The sequence below is a fragment of the Leptonotus elevatus genome, chromosome 7 (genome assembly GCF_054856555.1).
Source record: "Leptonotus elevatus isolate MCC_2025b chromosome 7, RoL_Lele_1.0, whole genome shotgun sequence".
Lineage (NCBI taxonomy): Eukaryota > Metazoa > Chordata > Actinopteri > Syngnathiformes > Syngnathidae > Leptonotus > Leptonotus elevatus.
The window spans coordinates 4,946,026-4,965,130 of NC_141245.1; the positions used below are offsets into that span (position 1 = coordinate 4,946,026).

Consider the following 19,105-nt stretch of genomic DNA (forward strand, 5'->3'; position numbering starts at 1 on the left):
ATCTTAATCAATGACATGGAGGAGATGATTAATACTTTTAGAAGAGCGGCTCCGCGCCATATTTAGTCACGCTAGCTATCTTAGGGTGACCAGATTGTCAAAATGAAAAACCTGGACACTACAATTCAGCTGAAAATAAAATACACAATAAATTATTATCAGGTACTATTTATAACAAATTGAATTACTAGTCAATCTGGTGACCGGTGCTTGTGTTATTATTGCTTTAGCTAATGCTAAATGCTATCTGCTATTTACCTTGCGCCAGTCCCACATTTGTAACATTGAAAATATTGCCAGAAAAGCCTTGCTTGTGTTGGGTTTAAACGGTGACCACATTAGTGTAGTAGTAGGACTACATTTAAGATAGTCTTTCATTACTAAGTAAGCTAGCCAGCTGTAGAGCTGGAGGAGTTGCCCGCACTGTTGACAAAGTCAAAATGGCAGTCAATTCGGTGAAAGAAAATCTCTCCGCTCATTGAAAAGCATTGGACTTTGGATCATTGTAATTTGATTTGTAAGGATTATTTTGATTTTAAAAAATGTGATGAGATGCCGTTTGACTGCTACAACAATCTGCGATAGTCACAGGCAAAAGCAATACAATCCGCCGTTTGTTTTCACCATATAAAGGAAGCATTTGTATTGCATTGCATAAGGGAAGTATCAGAAATGCCCGAATATTCAGAATTGTCAATAGTCAAACGTGCGTGAAGCCATTTTTACATTGAGGAAGATGCAATGACATCAACAAACGTTATTGTGAATGGTTGGTAGAGTCCAAATCTATACCCTTGGCCAAATTGATTGAAAATAGTACGCTAAATACTGCACAACCCTACGAATGTGTTCATTTCATATTTATGAAATATGCGATGTACTCCAGGTTCCCCCACATCCATGTGCTATTGAATAGCTAAACACAAACAAAAATAATTACCACAATTCCACTACCGGTAGTTCAAGTTGGCTTTTCAGAGCTTGTCATAAACAGATTTAATTTCCAGAGCATAGATTTTTTATTTGAGCAAGTATTTGTAAATAATGCTGATAGTCAAGTCTGTCAGTTTAAATATGTAGAATGTTATGATATTTTGATACCACTTTTTGTTGTTGTTGTTGCTGTGATTACATTTTAACTAGGGGCCTTAGGCGAGTACAATTTTTCATCGTAATTAATCGCATGACTTCAATAGTTAACTCATGATTAATCGCAAATTTTATATCTGTTCTAAATGTATAATAAAATGTAAAAAAAAAAATCTAAGTCTTTATACTCTTGTTGGCATAAAAGTGGAGAAATTTTAATCTAATAGAAATATGGCTGAATCTTTTAGTCATTGATACAGTAATTTATTAATAATTTTTCTGCCACTAGATGGCATAATTGCATTTGTAAGACCTTGGTGACAGCTCAGTGCATTTTTCTTTTCATATTAAGAGCGATCTATTTTTTAACATGACTTAACTTGTGAAATTCTGCACATTTTCAAAATTGTGAAATATAACATGACCCCAGTCTCCACAAATACATGCAATGTCAAATGTATTACTATACTGCTAAATTTTGACGTGCGCATTTCTGCTGCGTCGCGACTGGAATTCCCCCAGTACACGCTTTCCTAGTAAAGGGCGGTCATTAATCGCGCGTTAAAAAAAAATTGTGGCATTAAAGGAACTTTAAATTAACTCAAAATGAATGCATTTATTTGTTTTTACCTGAGAAAAACAGTGATAAGTATCGGTATTTTTTATCCCTACAGGATCCCAACAGTTTCCCAAGTGTGACATGGATCGACCTGGGAAACAATGTGGACATCTTCTCCCTGCCACAGCCTTTCCTGGTCAGCCTGAGGAAGCGCTGTCCCAAGCAGGGCAACCTGCCCACCATCCTGGAGTTTGGCGAGAGTCAGGCCAGCGAGCCCCCCGAAAGACTGAGAGGTATCGGCGAAGACGAGGAGACTGACGACACCAACAGGACTGAAAGCATGGGAGATCTGCGGTCCGAGGTGGAGGAGGAGCTGGACGGTGAGCTGGAGATTGAGGAGATGATGGAGGAGCTGCTGGACTTCGACAGGGAGGCGCAAGGGAAGGAGGACGAAGACGAAAGTATGTGGACGGTCGAGGAGCAGAGGAAAGCGAGGAGGAGGAGACATGAAGAAGAGCTGGTGAGGAAAGACAGGCTGGGTCGGACGGCGGTGATGGCGCAGGACGAGGATGACACACAGAGCCACTCTTCCCCGTTGTCTTGCTCCAGCCAGTCACAGCACTCCTCTGCAGCTGCAGAGCCAATGAGAGCAGAGGAGGATGATTTTGACAATGTGACGGACCAATCAGAGCACTTGACCTGATTGCTGCTCCTTTCTCCTCTCTGCTTAAATGATTTCTCCTGCTGTGGCGAGGTACACGTGGCAGGAGGCAAGGGAAAACTTGCTCCCAGCTTGAACAAGCCAGATTTAACCAGCTGAAGCAAGGTGGCAAGCGATTGGACAACAACTGCCCTGACATAGGATTGTCAGTTATAAATTACAGAGGGAGCCTAATGCATAAAACCACTACGTAATTAATAAGCTTTTTATTGTAACTAATCCTGTTCAGGGTTTGAATCAGGACCTTCTGGTGACATCATAGTACCTTCATGTGCCTAGAATGTGTCCCATTAATGGTTAGGTGTCTGTGTTGAGAAATATTTAAAAAATAAAATAATATCAGGCTCTTTAAAGACTGTTGAAAATGCTATCCACTTTAAATCAATGGATAAACAGATAGATTAGAATGACAAGAATCAGAAGTTAAAGTTAGCTTAATGAGATTGGTGGAAATAAAACGAAGTACAAGGGAGTCCTCAAGTTACGGCAGAGTTCCCTTCCTATGCTGGCGCCTGGCAATGTAACACGAATTTCGACGTAAGTCGGATTTTCCCGTTAAAGTCGATGTTTACATCGAAATACTTTGCACAATAATTTAAAAAAACATTTGCGAGACCCGGTAAAGCCGGAACCAATATTTCGTGTTTCCGCACAGACATTCATTGCTGACAGACTGCAGAACGGAGCTAATTCAAACTTTAACCTTAAACCTGCTCGATGGGCTAACCCAGAAACAACAACACAACTTTAAATACCTTAAAATAGCGTTCATATTGTGGGAAATTAACGAAAAAGAAGGTGCTACGGACCAGGCACGGGCGCCGTAAAATAAAGTAAACCACGTCGGTCGCGTACGACGTAACTCGAGGACTCAATTGCAAACAGCTGATTGCTTACTGCCCTCGGCTGACAGTTTATAATCACATTCATGCATGCTAGCTTGTGGATTTCAACAATTTGATTTTTGCAACCACGTTACCTGCATTCAGTTCTCAAATATATATATATTTTTTATATATATATATAAAAATAAAATAAAAGCATATATAGTGTTGACTGATATGTTAGGTTTGGATGTAGTCTGCTCGTAATTGTGGACTTCAAACAGTAATTAGATCCCATCCAGATGGGATGTTATAGGAAAATAACACTGACAGTTGTGCTGATTGTAATGCTTCCCAATATTAATCAACCTAATATAAGCTACCAGTACTCCACGCTTTGATACAATTAAATTGAGTAAGGTGCTCATTGTACTTTATATAAAACAAAAAGTTGAGACATTTTGAATTTGGTAGATTATTTCTATTGTAGCAATACTTCTTGTCCATACTTTTACAGTATAGCATTGAAAAGCCTGTGCCCCATTTTGCATTTGTGGGATGAACAGCAAAACTGAGACTGTGCATTGCAATGTAAAACGTGCCAAATATTTACTCTATGGTGATTTTAAGGAATATAAACCAGCTTTCTAACAGTATTAAGCATAGTGGAAAGAAGTGCTGTTACAACTAAGAAATAGACATCAAATACCATTTTCGGAACTTTTTGTAACATGGTTTTATTGTTTTGGAATACGTCCTCTTACTCTACTCTTACACTATATAGTGCATAGGATAAGCTTCTTTCATTAATTGTTCTGTAATCATATTCTAAAATAGTTACGTTGTGTGTGAGCTTTATGTGTGCGTAGATTCCCAAACTTTATGGACAATCTAGTCATCAGTTGTTTTCAGCCTTGTTCACAAGAATCTGTCAACCCCTTGAGGTTGATCTATCAGGAAAATTAATGTTCCAAAAAGAGCCACAATAGGAAAACTGTCCGTCTTGGATTGGTAGCAATGTTAGGTTCGCAGAGGATTACTGCTGTACGTAGCTGATGTTATTTTGTCACCAACAAGTTAATGTGCAGAGAAAAGAGAATCTTGAATCCAGTACTGACATCGATAAATTTGAATATTAATGCTGCTCTTATTGTTCTTGTTTTAATTGAAGAACCCGATACTTGTAGATCAACACTTTGTCTAAAGCTTTATCATACAGTCGTGGCTTGTACATGTTTCTTCTTTTTGTGGTTTTTACTTAAATCGTGACAAATCAAGTATTTCAGTGCAGTTCCCTTTTTCAATGGGCTGGAAAAAAAGTTGTACAATTCCAGTGATGTACTCTACTTGAATCTAACTGCAAAGATTATTCCCTTTAACATGAGAGGCATGCAACCGTTTCCTGTCAAAATGTGTTCACAGTGAGCCCTTTAAAAGCTATTGAACGTATCCATTTCGAATCGCTACTGCCACCTGCTGACGAAAAATTAAACTGCACATACCTTTCTTCACATACACATCACGTCACATCCGCAGACAGGGCGCGGGAAATTCTAACCCGAATCCAGTCTGAAAACTATTGGCCAGAGACTTGCAGGAGTACCCATTGTGAACAGCTAAGGTGTTCATCTACTAATTAGAAGGCATTTCACTCATAAATGGTCAAATAAAAAGCTTGTTGTAAAGTTATTTGGGGGGGGGGGGGGGGGGTTCCGTATTGCAACTTTAAACAGTGTCATGTCATGATTATGATAAATATTTGTGAAAATGTGCATATAGGCCTACTGCAGATCAACAACTGGTGTGTTAAGCCCTTTTCACATTGCATTTAGCAGTATTACGTCAGCACTTCCAAATATGGGCACACTGGAAACTGGTCACTGCTGTTGCCAAGCGATTCGTCAAATTCCAAAAGTCATATCAATTAATTGCCTCTTAATCGACGCAAGAGACTCTTATCCTCAGGTTTATTATTGTTTTGACGATGCGGGTGAGACAGTTGAGTAGAGTTTTGCCTTTATGCGACTGTCAATCAAATATGGACCTCTTGTGTTTGCGAGCATGTCAGTTAAAAACCTGCTTTTAATTTACTTGTGTGGTCCATATTCAGAGGTGTTGAAGTGCTCAACTGTCTTGAGAAAATCGGGGTCCAGTGCCTTGTGCAAGGGCTCCACAGCAGTGCTCAGGAAGTCAAATTGCCTCTCTGTAGCAAGCGATCCCCACCTGTCATTTATTTTGGAATGGGCATAGTCCAGGAGTAAACCGCCGCCACCCAAAATGGTCTCAAGATTAGATAAGCGTTTCTACGTTGACCAGTCAGTCAACCGTCTTTCTACCATTTGGTGATTTTTTCTCTCTCCCATGCTGCATTTTGTTTACTCGTTTCACCAAGGTGGCTCAAGGCACAGCAGTTATAACCTAACCGCGTTCATCACCACAGACAAAATGACTAGACTAGTTTATTATTGGAAGTGGTGAAATGACTGTGATGTTTACCTCAGATGTACATAGAAGGTATGTGAAGGATTTATGGAATGGGTGGTGTCACGATGCACTTAAGGTGCACAATCTAACGAGATCCTATGTAAGAGCTTTATTAAAAATACGACCTATCATAATAATCATGTTCAGTTTTGATGTACACTGTCATAAATCAACGATATTTTGTTGCCCCGTGTGGGTCTATTTTACAGTGGTATGGACCTTGGTGTAGTGCTTGGACCCAATTAGAATGTGCCACAACCTAATGAATTGTGTAAAAGCAACATTAATTTCCTTTGCACTTTTGTTTGTGTATTTTCACAATCTACCACTCACCTCTGCTAGAGTATCTATACAGCTTTTATCTTTCCACTGCTCATACTGATCTTTGATTTTTGTGCCACATTCGAGAGCTACTGGAAATGATGCCATGTATTATTATTGATAAATTGTTACTCAATGGATCTTAACAATAAATAAGATGGCAGGAAAACAGACAATGTCTTGCTAGTCTTTCATAGGGCTTATGTCGCATATATTGTACAGACAAGTTGACAACCATTCACACTCACATTCATAAAATTGGATGATATATGGAGTCTTCAGTTTTCCAAACTGGAATGCAAGCAAAGCCCAGAGAAACCATGCAAACTCTACAGTGAAGGTATACATTCTCTAACACCAACCACACACCGCATAGGTCCTTAATAAACAGTTATAAAGCAGGATAGCTCATTTAAATCAGCAAGTATAGTAAAGAATAATTTTTAAAAAATTACCAATTTTTATTTTGATTTATTATACAGTACATCCATCACGTTGAACGATGAAAAACGAATGTTACGGTCTCTCCCTCCCTCTATCTATCTCTCTCTCTCTTTTTTGTCTTGGGCTGACATCTCGTGGTAAAATGTAATAATTGCAGTTGAGAAAAAAACGTAAATTAAAATAATTTTTGTAACCGGTTAACTAAGCACTTTCATGTTAAATTCAACCATGCTGTAGAGAGTAATCTGCTATTCTGATTAAAAGATGATTGGAAATCAAGCATGTTGTCTATTATGGTCAGATCATATGACCACCCAAAAAATATTACTATTATTATTATTTTTTTTAAATACAAGGTAAATTATGTTATTTTATGTTGCAGTTTATTTAACGTTATCTTGCCACTGATGCAGCAGTAAGCAGATTGAAATGAAAACGTCACATCCGGTAGCGGGTCCCCCCTTTTTTTTTGTTTTCCCGTATCCGCCATTTCAGTTTTTGAACTTAGTTGTCATCGGCCGTTATAGTATTTGTGAAATTCTGGCCCTTAAACTTATGCTATTTCTAACAGTTGGATAAGAGTGGTATCGTTAAGGCACCAAGAATCATTTTGTTTTCGCGCCTGAGGTTTTGTGGCAGCAAATTGATGCGCAAAGGGCCAGCTGCGGATGTCGTGTGTTTACTAAACGTGCTCGAGGCGCTAAAGTTTTGTATGAGTTGAAGGCTTTGCGTGTGGATCGCGGGAGGGAGAGCAGGGAAGGCCCAACGACGCCTCGGCTTCGGAGTGCTTATCATGGCCGGCAATTTTGACGCGGAGGACCGCTCCAGTTGGTACTGGGGTCGCTTGAGCAGGCAGGAGGCTGTGTCGCTGTTGCAGGGGCAGAGGCACGGCGTGTTCCTGGTGCGGGACTCCATCACCAGCCCCGGCGACTACGTGCTCTCGGTGTCGGAGAACTCCAAGGTCTCGCATTATATCATCAACAGCATCAGCAATAACCGACAATCCGGTCCAGGTAAGACTATATGATGTTATATCCCCACCTGGGCACCTGGTTTTATAAGGAAGGCAGCTCGCTTGCATGACTTGCACCACTGGAGATGCACATTAGTATCAATTCACCGTTTAAAATATAATCGGCTCTGCTATTATATTCATTCAAACCACACTGTCGTTTTTTGTTTTTTATAACTAAAAGTGTTCAAACTTTCTTCCATGGGCTGCATTCAGAGAGAGAAAATACAAGGGCCACTATTTATTTATTTTTACTTTTGATTTGTTACTAACACTAAACAATAGATGTATAATAAACCACATCAGTGTACGTAAAGCAATATAAGTACATATAAATGAATACATGAGACATGTATATTATATACACATATATAGGTTATTCGGGGTGTAACAAAAAACAATATGAATCGGTGTAGGTGCATCAAATTGTTCCACTTTAAAATACATTATATCAAAAAGTAATTTATTGGAGAGATACTGTATATCTTTGAAAGATATGATGTATAATAAACCACATCAGTGTATGTAAAGCAATATAAGTACATATAAATGAATGCATGAGAAATGTATATTATATACACTTATATAGGTTATTCGGGGTGTAACAAAAAAACAATATGAATCGGTGTAGGTGCATCAAATTGTTCCACTTTAAAATACATTATATCAAAAAGTTATTTATTGGAGAGATACTGTATATCTTTGAAAGATATGCCACGTTTACCGTAACGTACTGACAAATTATTTTGCATTGTAAAATGTCAACAAGAATCTCATTCTCAATGCCTCATACCCTCTCAAACTGAGCCGTACCATGTTAAATCGAATCGTAGTACCACTGAATCGTTCCACTTTAAAATAAACAACCATAGAATAGTAGTGTACTCCATGTGCAGTATTGAGATTGTTATAGAATTGTCTATTGGAGAGATGCACACTCCTAATAGATAGATGGGTAGATACATATAAATATATTTACACACACACACACAATCGGTAAATTGTGTATAGCAAAAAACAAAATATGAAGCAAAAGTAAAGGATTTTTCAGTTTAGGGTGGCCGGTTTGCAACTGAAATGGAGCAGCAACAGAATCCCATCTCCACATTCACAGCCAAAACAAGAGCAATCTGTACCAAGATGATCTTGACACTGTGCAGAAAGTGGAGCAAACAATCGCGTCTTACTAAACGTTACATGATTGGTCGAAAACGACGATGTGAAAGTTGAGAATGACTTTCTTCATCTGATCCCCTGCCTTGCCACCAGTGTTTGAAAGAAGTAGTAGAATGCTGGCAAACGACTTATTGTATATGCCATGGCTGCCGAAAAAAGGCTGAGCTGTAGTTTGAACACTGTTGTTTCAACTATAAGAAACGTATAACGCTAGATTAGGTTTTGAGCTAAATGCTAACGTGGACTGATTGGGGTCTGTTGCTTTGTACTACTGGCTCCACTCATACTGACTGGAAGATGCTTTCTTTTTTAGTTTATAAAGTTGGATCATAACAAGTGTACCATTTTTTTTTCTATCTTCCATTCCAGCAAGTTTGTCGTATCCAAGATTCCGTATTGGTGACCAGGAGTTTGACGCACTCCCTGCTTTGCTGGAGTTCTACAAAATCCACTACTTGGACACCACCACCCTAATAGAACCCATCAACAAGTCCAAACACACGTCTTTTATCAGCATTGGCCCCGGTGGTGCCCCTCCACCTCGCCTGGAGGATGAGTACGTCCGAGCGCTTTTCGATTTCCCTGGCAACGACGATGAGGATCTCCCATTTCGGAAGGGTGATATCCTCCGCGTTCTTGAGAAGCCCGAAGAGCAGTGGTGGAACGCTCAGAACTCTGAAGGTCGAGCAGGGATGATCCCGGTGCCGTATGTGGAGAAGTACCGTCCGACGTCTCCGAATTCGGCGGCTGCTCCCGGTGTGCCTGCTGCGTGCCCGTCAGGAGGAATGGGGATGCTAGGGAACTCTGACGGATCTGCGGCCCAGCCCGGTGCACCACTAATGGGAGATCCCAGCCAGTATGCCCAACCTACCCCCCTCCCAAACCTCCAGAATGGACCTGTCTTTGCCAGGGCCATACAGAAGAGGGTGCCTAATGCATATGACAAGACCGCCCTGGCTTTGGAGGTAACTCTTTTGCACTGGTGCGCCCTTCTTCTTTTTTTCGTGGATGCACCAGCACGAAAGTTAGGTACACCAAAAATGTTGACTGCATCACATTCAACACCGCAGTTTTACAGGTTTATATTTTTTAATAAAATAAAACAAAAAAGTATTTTAGACTATGTTGACTATTCTGGTCAACAAAGTATTTTATTTTAATAAGTACAATTCCACAAGATCGGTAACTTATTTTTAAGACTTGGCGTTTGAAGTGCTACTGCAGTGCAGTAACGAAAGGAAAGCAGATTATTGACACAGGTGGGGGGCTGCCATGTGATATAGCTGAAAAGTTGTTTCACAATATAAGTAATTCATAGTAGTTGATATTGGTAAGCACTGTTTTAGGGATGTCCCGATCACTTTCTTAGACCCGAGTCCGAGTCACCTCATTTTGAAGATCCCGAGCCGATACCTCAGCATTGTATTAAAAAGATACTTGACTCTTTGAGCCATTTTCAGCATTGAAAAGTTCATATTTTGCCCAGAATGACTATGATAACTTCGTTATTTTTCATGTACAATTAATATCTTTAAAAACAAATGTTTTCACTTGCTGTCAAGTCGACTGGAGATGACATCACCTGTGCTGAGGAAGTAGGTAACGACCAATCATGGCTCACCTGTTTTCTGGGTTTGGTCAGCAAACTGAGCCATGATTGCCTACTTCCTCAGCACAGGTTATGTCATCTTCAGTCGAGAGCTAGTAGTAAAATTAGTTTTTAAAGGTATTAATTGTACATAAAAAATTATGAAGTTAACACCTTAATTATAGACAATATTAACTTTTTACTGCTCAAGGAGTCAGGTATCCCTTTAGGGAGGAAAAAAAGTGTTTGTATTTAGTGTTTTAAACAAAACTACACCAACACCTTTTGTATGGTGAGTGAAGCAGTGGTTAAACTAAGTAAAACATTCAAACTCCGACTTTTTTTTTTTTTTTTTTTTGCATATCTATGAGTTACTCAAAGGGCTATTATCAACCAGTGTATTAATTTTTCACAAGAGCTTTATTTTAGAGAACCTACAAAATTTGCCCCACCTTGGTGGGTGTGACAATTAGTGGTACTTTAACTTTACTGTAGCCATTTTAAAGCATGCTATACTTAACACAAATTGATTGGCTAACCTAATGTTATTCTTTAGGAAGAAAATATACAGCATATACATGTGCGTGAAACGAGCACAAACGCAGCAACATACGAATTGTGTAGTTTTTGGTCCGTTTCTCGTTGGTGGGGGGGGGGGGGGGTGCTTAGTGAACTCCGGATGACCAAAAAAAAAAATTGCTAATAACTGCAAAACACTAGCAGCACAAACGAAACTTTCTATTGTACAAACTGGGGGTGTTAAAAAAATCGATTCTGCAATATATCGCGATATTATAGCGCGCAATTCTTGAATCGATTCGATTCAATTCTTGCCAAATCGATTTTAAAATTAAATTTTTTATGGGAATATTCAACAAAACGTCTTACTTAGGGTTAGGATTCACACATTAAGCATGGAAGAATGTTATATTAATGGAACATTAAGCCTTAATATTTTATTTCAGTGCTGTTCAAACATGAAACAGACTGCAACCTGTTTGCTAAATGCAGTGGCTCAGTTATATGCCTGAATTTTCAGATAAATAAATAAATTTTCATACAAATTTTACAGTGTACATGTTTACTGATTAGTATTTTCCAAATTTGAGTTTAATAAAATCACAATAATCAATTTATAGATTTGTATCGTGATTAATCGAATCGAATCGTGATACGAATCTAATCGCCAGGCAATTCACACCCCTAGTACAAACAACTGTTTCCCTCCTTGGCGCGGGGCCTGTTGACTGGATTTTCTATTGAGTTAGCCTATAAACATTTGAGTCCGCCCACACAGTTTTTACAAAATGGTTTCCCAATTTAAAAAACACATTTAGATTTAATGATGCGCCGTCTTATGACGTTATGTTATATATGGGGTGTCGAAAATTACAAACACTCAACCCACAGTCAGTCGGGGCAGAGCTAAACGGTTTGGCGAAGTTGCTGCAAGGCATAGGAATACATAATCACACCGCACAAGATGGCACGCGCAATTAGCACCGTACAGTGTTTTTCATTTCATTTTTTTAAATGCAAAAATTAATTTATTGTACTTATGACTTCACCGCCGTAAAGAAAGTGCAAACTACTTCGGGAGTTAGTTCTTTAGCTGCTCATTGAGCTGACATGTCATGCGATGTCATACATAATGACGGGTCAAATTCTGGATTTTGTGCAGCCAAGTGTTAAAGGTGTATTTTCCGTGGGTAGGTTATTTGAACTCTCAACTGACCTCAAATTGAGAGCGGCATTGCGTGTGTACTGTAAGTGCCTTTAGAGCAGTTTGTCTTTGTATCAGGTGAGAGTGTGATGTCCAAACAACAAAGTAACCTGAGCTCAACTCTTGGTCACTGTGGCTGAGCTGCCCAACTGTCCGGATGCAGCCGCAGTGCTCCTACTGAGCAGGCCATTGGGTGGAGGAAATAGTTTTTGGTTGGGGAACGAGACCGTTTCCTCAAGACTCTGTGAAGTTGGAGCATGACTCAGAGATTAGTTGAGATTGCTGGAGACACCAGCATAACAGCTATTGTTATATATCTCAGTAGTGTGCATAGTACAATTACAAAACATTCTCAACAACTCATTTTATTTTAAAGAAGCTCCGCTCAAATGTGGTAGCTTTGACTTCATTTAGCAGGTCATTTTATCAGCTTAGTTTTCGTACATTTCTTTCGTAAATTGCTTCAGTGGAGTGAACGAAGCTTCATTTACAGTAACTTGGAGCTGAGCTCACTGCATTTCACCAAGTAACTTGCCCAACATTGGTCCTGTTGGACAATCTAGTGATACCGCTCCCTCTTTTGTTCAATTCTTCTGGCTTTACCTTATACACGGTTGCTTGTTGTGCTTTCTCCAGTAGGTCAGAGAAGTGACTCAGCATGGATACGCTGTTAATTATTAGCTCACATTTCCTTGTCTTGGATGTCTTTGGCGTCAGACTTTTGTCTCTTAGTCACTCTTTTTATTCAATTAGTGTCAATACTGTGCAGTTTCTAGTAATGCTCCGTTGAACTGAATCATTTCTCTATTGCAGTGTGTTTTGCAACAATCAACTCCATTTGATGTATCTTCTTCTTCGTCAGCAGAAAACTTCCTGCTTCTTTTTATTTTGCGAGTGACGGGTCGTTTGGATAGTGTCCATTCTTTTCGCAGAATCGGAAGTAACAAAAAAAAAAAAGAAGAATTGTGGGATATATTGGCGCGAACCAGTGGCGTAAACGGTGTCGTTAACAAACAGCGTGACTAACCATGTTTTGAACAATGCATATTTAACGCCTGTTTAGTTAACGGCAAGTTAAGAATTTAACCGGCGGTTAGGGGTTAAACAGTGGTTAAAATAACAGAGAATTAAACAACCGGTCCCAGGACAGTGAGGTTTGTCGGGTAAAACAGCCACACCCTCTTAGCCACTTAGCAGAATCAGTGTGCTCTGCAGGATATCCTCTTGGGGCAAGCAAGTGCAGGAAACACCTAACTTGGTCATTTCACTCTCACTATGAGTGTGGTATGCACTACCGGACAAATTATGAACCCCTGTAATAATTCAAATACTTTTTCTTGGTTGAATTTAGTAAGGCCTTCAGAGGACTATATAAACTGTTCTCCATTCCTGTTAGTGTTTCACCCAGTTCACACTTATTTCTAGGGATGGGCAAGTACCAATACCGGCCTTATTTTAAGATATCAGATACTCGTGGAGCCTGCCGATTAGGGATAGACCAATTATTGGCACCGATATTCAGCATTTTGACGAATATCGCCATCTGCCATTTTGAAGAATCATATGGCCGATAATTAGTGGTGCAACAGATCCTTGACTACTAATAAACGGTATCGGCACTGAAAAACCCATATCGGTCTATCGCTAGTGTCGATACGAGCCACCAATGCTTAAAGGAAAAAAACATCACAGTGATTAAGTCCTCGGCAGTGGTTGACACTACGGTCACACTTCACTACACTACACTGTGACAGTTTGACACATTGGTGAATCATCAACTTGGCTTTGTTCACAATTCTTTGTCATAGTATTTTGTTTTTTAAATATAGAAAGTACTAGAGGTATCACTGAATACTCAAACAAAAATTATCGTACCGATATCAAACATTCCTACTCATTTCTAGTTCTTTCCGTATTTCATTATCTTGATGCTCACAATTTGTCTCCCTCTCCAGGTGGGCGACATGGTGAAAGTGACTAAAATAAACGTGAACGGCCAGTGGGAAGGCGAATGTAAAGGCAAGCGCGGCCACTTTCCTTTCACACACGTCAAACTGCTGGACCAGCACAACTCCGAGGATGAACCCAGCTGAGACCGGACTGGCGGGTGCAAACTGGACACTAGATTAGTTAGATTGACCCTGCCTCACACCCTCGTTTACCCTTTGCCCGTCATGGTCACCACCTCACGTCTGCTCTACCTGCAACCAAGTCAAGTTCCTCACAATCACGCTCAAAGACAACCAACAGACCCCACCGCATATTTCTGACAGCCCCTCACCACCGTTTCCTGCTCTGACTGACTCAATGCAAAATGGACGATGGGCTGGAAAGGCTTGTCCAAGGATTTTGTAACATTTTATCCTCATCACTATTCAGGACACCACTCACCGCACAACATGGCCATTTCCTCATCCTGTGTTTGAGCATGTAGATAAAAACTCAGCACTGTGTCATTTTTAATCCTCATGACTGCATTTAAGAATGTGTGGAAATAACAAGTTCAAAGGTAAAGACGTTTCTGAAGTCACTGGTTCCAACGAAACTGGTGAATTTAGCTCTGGGTCCAGCCCCCCCTCCCCTCCCCCTTTCTTGGAAACACTGCGAGTTCAGAATTTCCCCAAATCTTTAGTATATGATATGTTTTGAACATTTATTTTTATTTTTTTACAAAAATGCAGCCTTTAGCAGCAGTTGGGTGCCCACCAAGGTGAACAATTATGTGATTCAAATTAGCATTGTTCAGCCTTGGCAGAGGTCCGACTGCTATTCTAGCTACTATTCAATTCACAGGATTAAGACAGCAGCATGAACAGAGCATAGCTCAGTTTTCTTATTGGCAGGATAGTTATTAATCATCACAAAAACTTTGTAAACCTTGTGACTTACTGAGCTAACGTCAGCTGCCTGTTGACCTAGTGAGTGTTGAGTTTTACAAGGGCTCAGGTAAAATGTAGCCAAATGACCTAAGAATGCTGAATTCAATCGGTCAAGTAAGCCAATTTAACAATGTGAAGGATTTATTTATTTTGGTTGCAGAATGATTTGATTTCTTGCCCGGTGAGAATAAGAGCAAGTATAAAAATATGTAAATCAGTCACCAATTAACTCAAATTTTAAAACTGCGATGGATGGTGGCCAGTCTGGGATAGCTAGGTTAGGCTCTCGTACGTCCGCGGCGAGTCTGAGGACATGTAGAAAATTGATAGATCAATCTTTAACAACTCCTTAATTGTATCACTTAATGCTACTGTGTCAAATACATTGATCCTTCCCTGTCCCAAATTAGTCCTGCTTGCATTTACACTTTTTTCTTTTTTTTACTGCAACATTGTCTGTTAAATCGGGCTGAGCTTTTGACAAAATCTCTGTTTTGCCATTGGAATATCAATTGGTTATTGTTGAATGGCATCTTGTTCTTAAGATTACTTAAAAACTGAATCATCATAAATCATTCTGTTTCTACTTAGTACTGTCTCAAATGTTCTCCAATTTCGATACTGTAAAGATATAGGATCGTATGCCGAAACACATTTCTTGGGGATGGTAATATGGCGGCATCAAAAATCTTGGCCTATTGGCTATCCAGTAATATATACAGATCAGTGGCATGAGGACTGTAAATTGAATATTGCCTTCCAGTTTAAGTCTGTCGCAGTGCTTTGGACACTAAGAATTGTTTAGGCCAGCCTCAATTTGAAGTCAAGTCAGCTGCGACAACGGTTGCTTCTGAGGGTCAACTTCAAAATAAAAGCGAAGTAAAGCATTGATAATCTATGACGGTGTATTAGGACTACATATATATATTTTTGTAATATTCAGAGAAAAAACACATTTACAAGAAAAAAACTTGAATATTTGTGACAAAGTGGCAGATTTGCAGGAGAGAGAAAAAAAACGCAGAAACTTGCGAGAAATACACATAGCGTACTCGGATGTCACAATTTCTAAGTGTGCAAAATGCCTACGGTGGAAGAACTCGTTAAATAATACTTTTCAGTCGGGTTTTCAAATAAGGAGCTAGTAATAGCTTTGGCAGAGATGAACCATATCATATTAAGCATTCGCTCTTTGAAGTAATTGGCCTTTTTCAGAGGACAAAAATCACAAGATGGGAATTTTAATGGCACAAATATCAAAGGTTTTTTCTCAGAATTTTTTTTTTTTGTGCAAATTTGCCACATGTAGCAAATATTTGATTTTTTTTTTCTCATGAATGTATGTTTTTTCTCTGAATATTACACGTCTGTATATATATTTATATGTGGCGCTAACACCCTTGTCCATGTATCCATGTACCAGTATTACTTGTTTTGCTATTATTTTGAAGTTGACCCTCACGGTGAACAACCCTTGTGGCGGTTAGCTTGACTAGGCTGACAAAGTGCAAGTCAGAGGTGGGCAAACTGACTGTGCAACACAATTGTTAAATATGAATTGAATGTATAGTATTGTTTTTAATAAGCTGCCTTTCTATGGGGTAGATGCCACGGACTTCTGGGTTTCACACATCAGTGTCGTTTCCGGCCACTGATGTCCGCGTTCCAACATTCACACCCCCACCCCTGCGCCCCCCAACCGCACGTTCCGGCCCATCGGTGGGAGCGCGCAGGGCGCCTCAACTGTCTGAAACGCTTCGGACAGCTGACACAGACACACTCGCACTCGGCGACGGGAACGCGCAACCGAGGGGCACTAAAGCGGAAGCGCAAGAACTGGGACGCGGCAAATAGGAAACGGAAACAAAGCTGATGTGTGAAAACCAGGAAGTCCTGCCTCCTACGTGGTATAGACCCCATAGCCCTGTTGTAATTAGGGAATTTAAAAAAAATCTTAAAAATGAATATTCTGTTATATTAAAATGACATATACACATTAACGATAGACCTTGCCAAGATGTACCATAAATTAAGTTTAAGTTCATCCCTGAGGTATGTGGGTCAGGAAAAAAAATGAGCCCCCTCTGCTCATTTGAGAATGCAAAAAAAAAAAGGATGTGCACCCTTGCTTATAACAGCAAATAATTACACAAAAAACTGATGACAGCCACAAGCTAGTATCAATGTAATGTATAAAAGACTCCAGTCAGGACACTTGTTGGAAGAGAGATGAAAACACAACTCCACTTCCTTCCAACTCTCAACTGTATATGATGCTTTGTGTGATTTTCATCACTTACTAAACTATCATTTATGTGTCTTGGTAGCTACCACAACAGATTGCTGTTGTCCATCTTGTTAGTTGTCGGACCTTAGTAAAATCGAGCTTCACAATTATGTCAGGGGGAAAAGGAAATGCTATCTGCTTTTGTCCTTTTTCCATCTTGCACCAATTTGCCTATTGTATTCTTTAGTTGCATTAGCCTGTCTTTCACCTGTGATTACTTATCTTTTGCCTTTTCTTTACATTTTGTTTCTTTAGTGACATAGCCTTTTCATTTCTAGCCACCAACATTTGTGATTTTAAGAGTTCACTCAACGGCCGTTTCATTTCAAGTCCCTTCCTCTCAATTTACCCCCCCCCCCCCCCCCTGCCTGAGACAATCATTACTTTACTACATGCGTGGATTGGATTGACGATGAATAGATAGACACAATGTATGGAGGTTTCTCATATTACGGCCCACATTCTGTCCCGCACACCAATTCACCTTCAAGTGGCACTTGTAACAATATTCACACAGATCACAATCATGTACCTGTTCTTTAGACATTAAAGGAGACGACTGAACTGAAACACTTATACTGCTTTCACACTAAGTTTGCAATGATACATGTGCTCCTTTTAAAAAAGAAAACAAAATGTGACCACTCTCCATTACCTCATTTCTAATATTGTATGTTGTGTCCAATTGTGGCATTCAAAACACGTTCTTAAAATGGCATCGAAACTGATTTTGCGGGCCAATTTGCAACGTGTTCTGGGCGCTGCATGCAGCAGTTGCTTAGTTACTGAAATGAAGCCACAAATTAAAGTATTTTTAGTGATCACACAAAAAGCCAGTTTCCTTCCATGCAAAGTGAGGGGTGGCAATATGCCACTGGGGATTGTTAATAGCGGTTGTGTAATTTTATTATAACACTATATTCTTTTAAGACAATTGTAATTAACTTTTATTTTCTGTAGCATGTGATGTGTTAATATACTAGTAAATAAAGTGAAATTCATGACAGTCTCCCTCGTTTTTGTCTGATCAGTGATTCTCAGTGTGGTGCTAGCACCAATAGTGCTGCGTAGGCTCCCTCGAGCATGGTATGTAAAAAGCTCACTGAATTAAATGTTTAAACAGCATAATGTGGCAGTAGCTCAACATTTTTCTTATTCCACTATCATACATTTAATCTTTTAGAACATGTTCACTTTAATTATGCGCAGTAGTATTTATGTTGAAACGGAATAAGGTTACAGTGGCTTACTTTAAAAAAAAAAGTTAACATTAAAAGCCTACTCAGACGAAAATAGATCATTAAAATTGTAAACATTTTGAAATTGTTTATGTTGGTAGAACAGAGCAATGCTGCCTCAATGACGAAACATTTGAGCTACTGTTTTTGACCATTAGATGCATCAAATTTACCCTGAAGTATTTTAAATGATTCCTACAAAAAAAGTTTCATTTTATTACTTTGAAATAAATATATATTACTAAGCTTTCCAACATTAATTAAGGAAATGTATACCTAATGTTAGTCTCTGTATTTCCATTTGGAAGAAAAATAGATGTTAAGTCTCATTCTTATATGTGATGAGAATGTGTTTCTCCGAATGTTATTGAATTCAATTCCACTTCCTGTAATTCACATTCAACTCAACATCCTATGGGGTGGGAGTCAAATCAAATTCATCTAATGAATTGAATTCTGAAATGTTCACAGCACTGATTAAAGGAGAGGTATAAATTGCAGCATATTTCTCACTTGAAGCAGTACTTAAGCACATTGTACTGCTTAAAATTGTGAAATCCCAGGTCACTTTTGTAAAAGAGGAAGAAAAATAAAAATGAATATTATGTTATTCATTCATCATCTTGCCAAGATTACTGTATCGTAAATTAAAGTTCCACTCTGAGGTTGGTGGGTCAGGGAAAAGGGAGCACCAAACAACACCCTCAAGCTCTGGTGCTCATTTGAAAACCATGCAAAAAAATAAGTATGTTGCACCCTT

At 39.3% G+C, this 19,105-nt stretch overlaps 2 protein-coding genes across 2 annotated transcripts in view; both read left to right on the forward strand.

The window, feature by feature from the left end:
• Window positions 1-4,859, forward strand: part of lrrc75a (leucine rich repeat containing 75A) — a 45,025-nt gene extending 40,166 nt beyond the window's left edge. The window contains exon 7 of the mRNA XM_086081528.1: window positions 1,764-4,859. Coding sequence (XP_085937654.1) covers window positions 1,764-2,351 — 588 coding nt within the window. The 3' untranslated portion in view covers window positions 2,352-4,859. The remainder of the gene's footprint in view (window positions 1-1,763) is intronic.
• A 2,051-nt stretch (window positions 4,860-6,910) lies between these two features.
• On the forward strand, window positions 6,911-18,113 carry crk (CRK proto-oncogene, adaptor protein). Its single transcript, XM_086080987.1, has 3 exons — window positions 6,911-7,455; window positions 9,000-9,595; window positions 13,897-18,113. Exons 1-3 carry the CDS (start codon window positions 7,236-7,238, stop codon window positions 14,032-14,034), a joined length of 954 nt encoding a protein of 317 aa, XP_085937113.1. The 5' UTR covers window positions 6,911-7,235; the 3' UTR covers window positions 14,035-18,113.
• The last annotated feature ends 992 nt before the right edge of the window (window positions 18,114-19,105 follow it).